Consider the following 10,867-nt stretch of genomic DNA (forward strand, 5'->3'; position numbering starts at 1 on the left):
GTGGTGGGCGTTTATAAGCTTTGCTTCTGCTCACTCCCTTTTTGGTCACACATGGCACTGTGGAATTGTCTTGTGTATCAGTTTATGTTATTGTCGAGTTTGTGTGCCAAAATAAATAAGTTCAAGTTCAAGAAAGATCCAGTTCAGAATTTTAATATTAAATTAAAATCCAAGAAAGCTGGAAAATTACACTGTTTCCATGTCCTTGGTGATATTACCACATGGGGAAAAAACATCCAAAACACTTAAGTATATGGAAGAGGAATAGAAATATTAAATTTTAATTCCACCAAGACCTGCAAGATCTGCACCCAGCTGCAGTGATATTTTGCTTCGAGTGCAATCGCATCCATGCATATGTTAGTCCAAGACAGCCTTTCAAACATTCATTTCACTGTTTTGATTATGCTTTTGTGTTTGGCATGACTGTGTGCAGATCTGGTGTGTGAATCTTGGATGTACCCGATTGCTGAAAATTTGCTTTTGATTTCCACTGTCGCTACAACTTTTTTAAATAATTGTTGTAATGAGAGTGAGATTTTTGTGGAGAGCCTCTAGTCTCTGGGTGTATGGAAGCATCCGGTGCTTTTTCATTTGAATTATGATCACGAGGGGGAAAGCGAATTGTGCCCACACTTCATTCCAGTAGGTGGCGGTAGTACACTTTCAAGGTGGATGTCAAGCGTCATACAAGAGGAAGAGAAAAAAGAAGAAGAGGTTGAGGGAAACGAAGACCTACGTTAGTGTTTAACTGTGAAAATCTTAATTTATTTTCGGATTGTTGTGTTCCTGTAAATACAGTAATGTCTGAAAGAAAAGTTTTGAATGTAAGTATTTTTAATTAACATATTACAAAAGTCTTGACCCAGTGGTGTATGACAAACAGTGTATGCTAATAGCGTTAAGCTAAATCGGTGAGGTTTTAAGAATTTCACAAGTCACAAATAAACACCTTCCTGTCACAAAATACGTTTGCTGTAAATGTAAAACGATACCGAATGACTGGTGTAGCGGTGTTGTTAAATACAGTTTAAAGGAGAACTTGCCTGGGAACGACCTGTTGTTAATTTAGGCAGTTCGTGTGCGAGTTTCATACAGTATTGAACACTCTTTTGATGTACACCAAACAGAAATTTCTGGTATTTTTAAATGTTATGGTGATAATCTTAAAAAGGAGACTGAACAGTCTTCACCTTAATGGTCCCATATTGCCTGTAGAGGGCAGTGGTCAGTCAATTTCATCTTTGCTCTCAATCCTGTCTTCAGTAAAATTTTAAGTTGTACATAAATCTGTGAGCCCACCCCTGCCCATTTCTCCATGTAATGTGGAGTTGTTTCAGGAAGGGCATCCGGTGTAAAACTTGTGCCAATTCAACATGCAGATCCACCTTAGATCTCCTGTGATGACCCCAAGTGTGAAAAACAAGGGAGCAACCGAAGGGACTTGTATAAAAACTCTGGACAGTTTCTCTGATCCTTTATGACAATACAGCAAAGTCTCACATTCTGCAAAGTCCTCAGTCTGGAGCTCCATGCAAGATCTCGCCTCGTGGGGTAAGGATGATTCCGAGAACCCCAGAACTACACGAGAGGACCTGGTCAATAAGTCGCAAAGATTACATTAGTAACACATTATGCCGTCATGGTTTAAAATCCTGCAGGGGACGCAAGGTCCCCCTGCTAAAGCCAGCACATGTCCAGGCCTGTTTGAAGTTGAAGTTGGGTGATTTGGAGGAGGCATGGGAGAATGGCATGTGGTTAGATGAGACCAAAATAGAGCTTTTTGGTATCAACTCCACTCGCCGTGTTGGGAGGATGAGAACAATCCCAAGAACATCGTCCCAACTGTGAAGCATGGGGGTGGAAACATCATTTTTGGGGATGCTTTTCTTCAAAGGGGACAGGACGACTGCACCATATTGAAGGGAAGATGGATGGGGTCATGTATCGTGAGATTTTGGCAAACAACCACATTCCCTCAGTAAGAGCATTGAAGATGGGTTGTGGCCCGTCTTCCAGCATGACAATGACCTGAAACACAGCCAGGGGAACTAAGGAGGGGCTCCGTGAGACGCATTTCAAGGTCCTGGAGTGGCCTGGCCAGTCTCCAGACCTGAACTCAATAGAAAGTCTTTGGAGGAAGCTGAAACTTGAAACCTGAACGATCTGTATGGAGGAGTGGACCAAAATCCCTGCTGCTGTGTGCAAACTTGGTCAAGAACTACAGGAAATGTCTGACCTCTGTAATTGCAAGCAACAGTTTCTGTACCAAATCTTAAGGTGTGTTTTTCTATTGTATCAAATACTTATTTCATGCAATAGAATGCAAATTCATTATTTAAAAATCATACAATGTGATTTTGATTCTGTCTCGCACAGTTGAAGTGTACCTATGATAAAAATTACAGACCTCTCCATTCTTTGTAGGTGGGAAAACTTGCAAAATCAACATTGGATCAAATACTTATAGAGTAAAGGTGTAAAAAAAAAAAAAAGTCCTATGATGTGACAGCAAGCATTACAGAGTGTCAGCATGTTAATACTGACCCTTTATTACTGTAGCATGTTTCTTATTGCATTTTTGAGTATGGTACACTTAATTTTGTAGCAGATGTCTGTAAATATGGTGTACTAGCGCAAATATAGTGTACATTTCTCTTGGGAGAGAACTCCAATCTTAAAAAAAATCATTACTACACTGTGATAGTGGGCATCATTATCAGTACTGACCATATTTGCTGCAGCATCATGCCATTCTGCTCCAAATATTGTAAATCCAGTGATGATGTCAATACAGCAACTGCACTTTTAGCCCATTTCCTCTAGCCAGTTTACTATGGTAACACTGATGTCACTGTGGACATCAGTGTTACCATGTGATTTGCTGCCCTCCCTTTTTTAATGTTTTTTTTTATTTATTTTTTTAGAATTTACATATAATTTGTACTTACTGTACATTTTAGACTGATTTGTATTGTCATCTCACTCAAAATGCAGGTATTTACATTCTCCAGGATAAATATATAAACAGGCTATAGTATAGAGCCTACTATACCATTCTCGCAGGGCTCCTCTGTGTGTGTGTGTGTGTGTGTGTGTGTGTGTGTGTGTGTGTGTGTGTGTGTGTGTGTGTGTGTGTGTGTGTGTGTGTGTGTGTGTGTGTGTGTGTGTGTGTTGAAAACCTATCTGTATTAGTCCCTATTGTCTGTTGGGGACTACCTGACAATTTAGACCTTCTTGATTGGGTTACATTTCCCAGCCATACTTTTTAAATAAATAAGGGAAAGTTTGTACTTTCTTAATGCATTTGCAACTTGTTGAGAGTCCACGTACTCTACAGATGGCATTTTCCAACCATGTATAAAACAGCTAGTGTAAAATGGTAGGTACGAGGGACGAGTGAGAAGTTTTGAGCCTGACCCAATAAAAGTAGGGTGTGGTTCTCCGTTTTTTTTTTTTTTGTTTTTTTTTTTTTTTTGCATTCTGATCAACGTTGCACCCAGTAAGTTGAAATTTCACACATTCTTTCTTACATTTTTGTTGTTGTTTTTGGTCAGGCCCAAAACTTCTCAATCACCCCTTGTAGGTCCCAATTCATGCAGTAGGCTTGCACCAACCACTAACAGTAGTCTGTAGCTAAATACCTTTACAGAAACCGCTCTACCTGACAACTGAATAGCAACTTTGTTTCTTCCTAATAAATGGCATCTTTCATTTGTCTATCCTGCTGTCTTCTACAGAAATATTACCCTCCGGATTTTGATCCATCAAAAATCCCAAAACTTAAACTACCCAAAGATCGACAGTATGTTGTCAGACTGATGGCTCCTTTCAACATGAGGTACATCTTTCTCATCCTTCTTTGTGTTAGTGTTTATAGGACATTCATATCATAAGCATACTTGTGTATTTATCTTATATCTTATGAATTTAACAGTTTTAGTAAATATTTGGCATAAAAGTACTAAAATGCTATATAAAATGTCTTTGTGATGTTTGTCATCTTTATAAGTAGGTAGCTCGTTGGCAAAGAAGTATTGTTATTAGGCTACTACAGCAGTAATTAAATACGCATGGTTTAGCTGATAGCCCTTCTCAGCGTAACCTGAAGAAACGGTTGCAACCTGACAGCACATTTATTTAATAAATGTGTACAATATGTATCAGATGTCTGATATTTACCTTCAGGATATCACAGTAGTGCCAGTAGATGCCATACTTTGAACCATAATTGAGATAGTTGTCCAGATAAGAGGATAATGATGAGGGTGTAGTGTTGAGTGCAGTTTTAATTAATTGCTCAACAAATAAGCCTTCCTGGAGGTGGTCTTCCTTTAGGAAGATGGAGCTGACTGCTTCTAGCTAAAGTGTGAGCTGGGAGAAGTAATTATATGATTATTTTATTTGTGGCCTATTTTCAGTGTGTAAATCACTGTAGCATTTCATATCATGTACAAAACATTGACTATTCTAAAGGCTTTATTTTTGGATAAAGTTTTCTGAATGAGCCAATTAAAGGTGCTGTGACTACTCTGCTGATGTTGTACTGGATATATATATATATTATTTGTTGTGGCAGTTTGATGGATTATGGTTCCTGTTTGTTGCTAATTGTGTAAATAGAAATATATCTAAGGATAGGTTATGCCTGGCAAATTGGTCACACAGAATGGAGTCTTGTTGTCTTGTTCTTCCTTAATTTGATCATTATTATCCCTTCTTTGGTTTTACTTTGGTATATGATCTCAAGTACCTCTTAACAACAGGGATTTCAACATGCTCGGAAATGATCAATATAATTGTTGTCATTGGCATCACTTCTCTGATTGTTTCAGATGTAAAACCTGTGGTGAGTACATCTACAAAGGGAAGAAATTCAACGCACGCAAGGAGACTGTTCAGAATGAACTGTACATGGGGCTGCCTATCTTCCGCTTCTATATCAAATGTACCAGATGTCTTGCTGAGATTACATTTAAGGTGAGAGAATTTACTGCTGTAATTTTTTGTAGGGATATTTATTGATAAATTATTTAAGTAAATAGATGTTATGAAAGTAAATTTAGTGTTATTTACTGTAAATGTTGTGTTTGACATAATACACAAGATAATTTCTCACACCTATGTCTCATGTTCTGACTAAAGACAGACCCAGAAAACACAGATTACGCCATGGAACACGGTGCTACCCGAAACTTCCAGGCAGAGAAATTAATTGAGGAAGAAGAGAAGAGACTCCAGACAGAGAGGGAGGAGGAAGAGCTGAACAACCCAATGAAGGTTGGTGTGTAAGACAAATTCTGGTTATGTACAGTGTTTAGACACTGGGATTCAGGAGGTAATGGTTTCCCCATTCTAATTCCAGGTCTTGGAGAATCGTACAAAAGATTCCAAGATGGAGATGGAAGTTCTGGAGAACCTGCAGGAACTGAAGGAGCTGAACCAGAGGCAGGCTCAGGTGGATTTTGAGAGCATGATTGACCAGTATCGGGAGCTGGAAAAGAGAGAGAGGGAAAGGGAGAAAGAAGAGGATGAGCGAGAAACAAAGTGAGTCATAACTGTTTTAAATGACCAAAAAGAGAGGTGCTGTATTTTCTGGAATATAAGTCGTGGTTTTTAGAGGTGAGGAAGAGAGTCAGAGCTCAACAAAGGATCAGATTGTGGAAGCTGAAGAAGAAAGACTTGTGTGAATTCAGTGAGTAGGTGAGCAATTTTGGACAACTGGAAAAACACTACAGATGTGGCGAGGGAGGCAGCTAGGAAGGTAATGGGTGTGACATCTGGACAGTGGAAAGAAGACAAGGAGACTTGGCAGTGGAATGAAGATGTTCAGGAAACCATAAGGAGAAAGAGGTTGATGAAAAAGAATTGGGATAGACAGCGAGATGAACCAAGTAGGAAGTGTTGTTAATAATAGTAATTATAATGACTATTTATAAAGAACTTTCTCAAGAATCAAAGCACTAAACAAAATAAACTCCAGTAATAAAATAATAAATGACAGTGATTAAAAAATACACTACAACAATGCAGAAGAATCCTAAATTAAAGAGCTCATAACAGAAAAAGGTGCAACTTATTTTTTTTTTTTCTCTTCAAGGAGTATTTTTTGACAGGCGTGACTTATACTCTGGAAAATATGGTAAATGGAAAACTTTTACATCTTTAGTGTTTTGCACAATGAAGAGCAAACTATGTTTGCTAGAGGCAACTCAAAAATAAAGAACTGTGCCATCAAACCTCATGCTGCTATATTAAGGGTGTGCAAGCGCTCCATCACAACCGACTAGACTGATTCCCAATCAGTTATGACACATGTATGCAAAATCAAATGTGTGTCAGCACTCAGATTTTTCACTGTGTGACGTCTGGTGTCCTAACCTGTGTGGCACACTTTAACATGACGGTGGCATCACATTGGATTGCGTGTCGAGTACACCAGGTTACCAGCTAGAAGTTGTCACTGGGTACGTTGCATTGCTGCCCTTAATTAACTAGTTGGCTAGCTAAGTTTGCAACATGCAAATGTGCCAGAAGCATTAATAAATAATCAGAAACACAAATGCCTTCATGTTTCATGCCTGCCTGTCCTTTCTTTGGACTCGGCTTTTCACAATGGTCCACAGAAGCTACGAAACAGACGTTTAAGAGTAAAATAGATATCTTGTCTATTACACAACAATGCAAGGGAATAGCAGAGGATGTTCAGTAGCATCATCTAACGAATGCTGATGAATGTGAATGTTTTTCTTTCCACTTTGGAAAGTCACCTGATGTGGTAGATGTGGCACAGTCACATCTTTACATCAGAATGGTTTTTGGATGCATGATAGAGTGAAAGATATTTTCCACACTTTTGTGCACATTGCAGTGTGGCAATAAAGTGACTTGTTCATGGACTTCTGTATTATTAATTATCTTACTTATCATTCATCAGGAAGAGTTTAAACATGTAAGATGTGAAGGATGTTGCGATAAAGATGATGCTTTCCATTCGGGGCAGGAAACTAGGAAAGCGTATTCCGTACTCACATGGAAGAGTCGGGCACAGACCTGGTGCTGCACACAGTTGAAAGCAGAGATCCATTTTTTTATTATTAGATTTACTGACTTGTTTGAAATCAAAGATTTTCAGAAGCTTTAAAAGCATGTAGAATATACACAGCTAGAGGACCCGTGGCTTCCTGATTTAGTGTTCCTGACAAACCTCACTGATCTGCTCACTGAGTTCAGCTAAGAGCTGCAGGGGAAGGATCAATATTTAATTAGGATGATCAGCTCAGTGGATGCACTTACAAGCAAGCTTCACTCGCTGTTAATTATGCTGCAGAATTTACTTCACATGCAGGTGGAACATAAACATCAGGGCATTGACTTTGTGTAGTTTCTGGGCATAAGCATTGGACGTAACAGTGCAGGTGATGAGGAGCAAGTTCAGAGCATCTGGTCAGAATTTGATGAGCACTTTCTGACTGCATTCATCAAGTGTGTTGCCAGCTTGGTGTGTTTTCAGTTTGGTTCAGGTGTTGATGTTGACAACATTGCTGTCAAAGTACTGTTCCACCTGGACAGCTCTGCTGTTGAGAATAAGAGTCTTACATTGAAAAATTATATTTGGATCAAATCCTGGGCAGCCCTTGTTATAATTGGGGAGTTCTGGATCCGACTGCTGGAACCCTTGTATTCCAACCCCAGAACATACCCCTTGAACTTCACAGTATTTTTATTTAATCAACCTTGAATCTGCTTTCTCTCACATGGAAATCATCAAGCCAGAGAACAGATCCGCAGTGAAAAATGTTTTGAAATGTCTGCTTCATTTGCCCCACAGAGAGATGTTGGAGTGTGCGCTGATTAAAAGACTCAGAGATTCAGACTCAGAAGAGGAGGAGAGCAACACCGTGCCGGAACAGCAATCAAAGACAGACAAACCAACAGACATTCTCACCAGTGACAAATCCACAGACACTCAAGTAAGCCTAACTGGTCAATTTCAGTAAGTTTAAAGTCCCAAATTAAAAGCCTGTCTGCAGACATGGAGCAAATATTTGCAATGTTTTAGGTTTGCATTACTGCCGCTTATGTGCCATATTTTTGGACAAAGACCCTCAACAGAGCTGAAAATGTTGTAATGTAAAATTTTAAGATTTGAGAATGTACAAGGTTGTATTTTACTAAAAAAGGTGACAGAAACCTGGAAGTATATATAAGTTTGAGATATTTATAGGCGCTCCCTTCTTACTGTAGTGTTCACAAAAACAAAATACAAAATAAAAGCCAAAGTGAGCACAGAATAGTGGATTGTCTTTTGCTGTGTCCTTGCAGGGAGCAACAAAAAAGATGAAGATGGAGAGCTGGGAGAGGAGCGTGGGAACACTCTCTGGTGGGGTAGCCTTGGGGTCGTTGGTGCGAAAGAAACCGGCAGCGGCTCTAAATAAACTGGCTCCTGTAGCAGCACCTGTTCCTCCCTCCTCAAAGTCAGGTAATACAGGAGAACCTCTTACAGTGTAATAATAATGTATGAAAACTGTGGATGCTGTGGTTCTTTAAAATAAACAGCTTTTGTGAAATTCTCTCTGTAGCGTAACTGTGAGACGTTTAAAGTGTTTATGTGTGTTTATATGCTGCGGACTTTGGCACTGTCCTCACCAAGCTAATTTATTGCTTTTTCAAATTTTTTTTTTGTTTTTGTTTTTAACAACAGACCTGCTTGTTTTTATCCTTGAGTGAAAGGTGTGACATTCTAAGTTCCATGTTTTGTTTTTTTTTTACAGATTCAACTGGTTGTCCAAATGCTGCAAAACCCACAAACATGCAAAGCAGATCATCGTCTCTCAGCCTTTTGGGTGCTTACTCAGACAGTGATAGCAATGAGAGTGAATGAGACGAGCGTTCTTGGGTTCAGTTTTAAAGAGCTGATTTGATACTTAAAAAAAAAAACAAACAAACAAAGTAGTACAGAAAACCAGGTGTCTTTAAAAAAACACAGTTTTTTATGTTTATAGACCCTGAGGAGATGCATTCTTAAAACAATAATGTTCAGGACTCAAGCTTCTTTAAAGCTACAGTGTGTATGATTTAGGAGTGTTTCTTGGAAAAAAATGGAGTATAGCATTTATAACCATCTATTCGTTAGTGTATAATTTACCTGCAACAACAAATCAGTATGTTACTTAAAATATGACACATTGTAGCTCAGAATGAGCCTTTCATATCTACGTGAGAATGGACCCCCTCATGGAGGCCGCCATGTTGATATAGTAGCCCAAACAAAGACATACTTAATCTGCCTGTCATACTTTGTACCAGAAGACTGCAAGAAGACTGAATGGGGTGGAGAGGAATCGATGGTAGCTCCCCTATGTGCTGTTTGCTGATTGCTAGTGCAGGCTAATGAGTTTGATAACTCCAGTTTTGTGAGATGGAGCATCATACATATTGCATATCACAAAAGAAGGCAAGGGAACATGAATCCTCATTTCCATAGAAGCAAAAACATGAAGGGAAACAAAATTGTGACTGGCGATGATGTAATACAATCTGCAACCTCACCATAAATTTCGCACACTGTAGCTTTAAATAGAAATTTGGTAACGCTCCATGTTTTCCCCTGCCTTTGGAGGTGGGTTGCATCTCTTTTCAGCAGACTGTGTAGGTGTGCCACAAATGGGATACAGGGACTCGGTTAGTGTGCCTCACGGAGAAAGCACAAGTTCACGTGGAATTCTGTCCACACTTTGTATCACAGTCATCTAAAATGAGCCATTTTATTTGTGCTTATAGCACAAACCAAATTCTACATAGAACATTTTGGAAGAGGTTAACATGAAACTCCAACTATATTTAAATGTAAATAAAACCTGATTTTTGTACGATGTGTCCCCTTTTAATTACGCTATATGTTGTTGATCTATCTGTGTGAAATTGATTGAATAAATGTATTAGACATGAGCTCAGGTTCATGCTGCCTGGGCTGTTATTTACAGTATTCTTTGATGACATGACAGGAGAAATATTATGTTCTGGTTTATGGATGCCAGAATCTGCCACTGTGTTTCCGCTGTGGAAGCTCATGAAATTGCAGGCTTGGACCAAACGGTGGTGTCTCAGAATTGTTCAGACCATTACACAACAGATACCACAAATATAGTTCACCTTGAATACTCTGCATCTTGGCAGCTGTTCGAAATTCCCCACGATATCACAAAAAAATAAGTAAAATAAAGTGTGAATGGACGTTAAAGACTTTATTTTGCTTTTCACAGTTGACAAAGTTGTACTAGGGTGCAAAACTAAAGAAACCACACTCAGTATGAGAAACAGGGCTTGTGCTTGAGCTGATTGTGTCCTGGTGGAATGGCGTTATTCCTGTTTTGTTTCACTTATCTGCTGCACTATCTTTCAAATGGTGATACAAGCACCAAGCTTGGCACAAATAACTTATACAGGGCAAAATTTAAAATGCCCAAAAAGGTATAGTTTGGACTATATATGACTGAATTCTATGGTTATGAGGTAAAAACAGTAAAAATGGTGACAAAGGTCAATCTCAGTTTGTACAGTGTTCTAAAGTTGATCCAATTTTGGTTAAAAAAGAAAAAAGTGCAAATTATTGGTTAACGGGATTTTAAAAAGGAGTAGGTTGCACTATGTATCATGCTTAGTTAAAATGTTATGGGATAACGTCATAGAATCCAATGGATGTGGACATTTTTTGACCTTTGGACACCAAACATTCAACACAGGCAGAACTATTCTATTTATTAATCCTATTAATAATAGTCAGCAGTCATAGTTAGTCACTGCATTCATATCTCATTAACCTCAGTACGTGTTTTTAATCTTTTAAAGATTCTTATATGTTGGT

General features: G+C 38.7%; 1 protein-coding gene across 1 annotated transcript; it reads left to right on the forward strand.

The window, feature by feature from the left end:
• The first annotated feature begins 691 nt into the window (after window positions 1–691).
• yju2 (YJU2 splicing factor homolog) lies at window positions 692–9,951 on the forward strand. The gene is made up of 8 exons (XM_034195621.1): window positions 692–827; window positions 3,741–3,841; window positions 4,836–4,980; window positions 5,146–5,280; window positions 5,366–5,547; window positions 7,832–7,973; window positions 8,326–8,482; window positions 8,775–9,951. The coding sequence occupies exons 1-8, from the start codon at window positions 804–806 to the stop codon at window positions 8,882–8,884; spliced, it is 996 nt and encodes a 331-aa protein (XP_034051512.1). The 5' UTR covers window positions 692–803; the 3' UTR covers window positions 8,885–9,951.
• The last annotated feature ends 916 nt before the right edge of the window (window positions 9,952–10,867 follow it).

The sequence above is a fragment of the Thalassophryne amazonica genome, chromosome 19, assembly GCF_902500255.1.
Source record: "Thalassophryne amazonica chromosome 19, fThaAma1.1, whole genome shotgun sequence".
Classification (NCBI taxonomy): Eukaryota; Metazoa; Chordata; class Actinopteri; order Batrachoidiformes; family Batrachoididae; genus Thalassophryne; species Thalassophryne amazonica.

What these genes read in the sequence shown, in the direction of transcription:
- yju2 (XM_034195621.1), top strand. Translation starts at nt 804, where the DNA reads ATGTCTGAAAGAAAAGTTTTGAAT. An exon ending in ATGGCTCCTTTCAACATGAG is followed by an intron (nt 3,842 to 4,835) that starts GTACATCTTTCT and finishes TGATTGTTTCAG; the next exon opens with ATGTAAAACCTGTGGTGAGT. An exon ending in AGCTGAACAACCCAATGAAG is followed by an intron (nt 5,281 to 5,365) that starts GTTGGTGTGTAA and finishes TTCTAATTCCAG; the next exon opens with GTCTTGGAGAATCGTACAAA.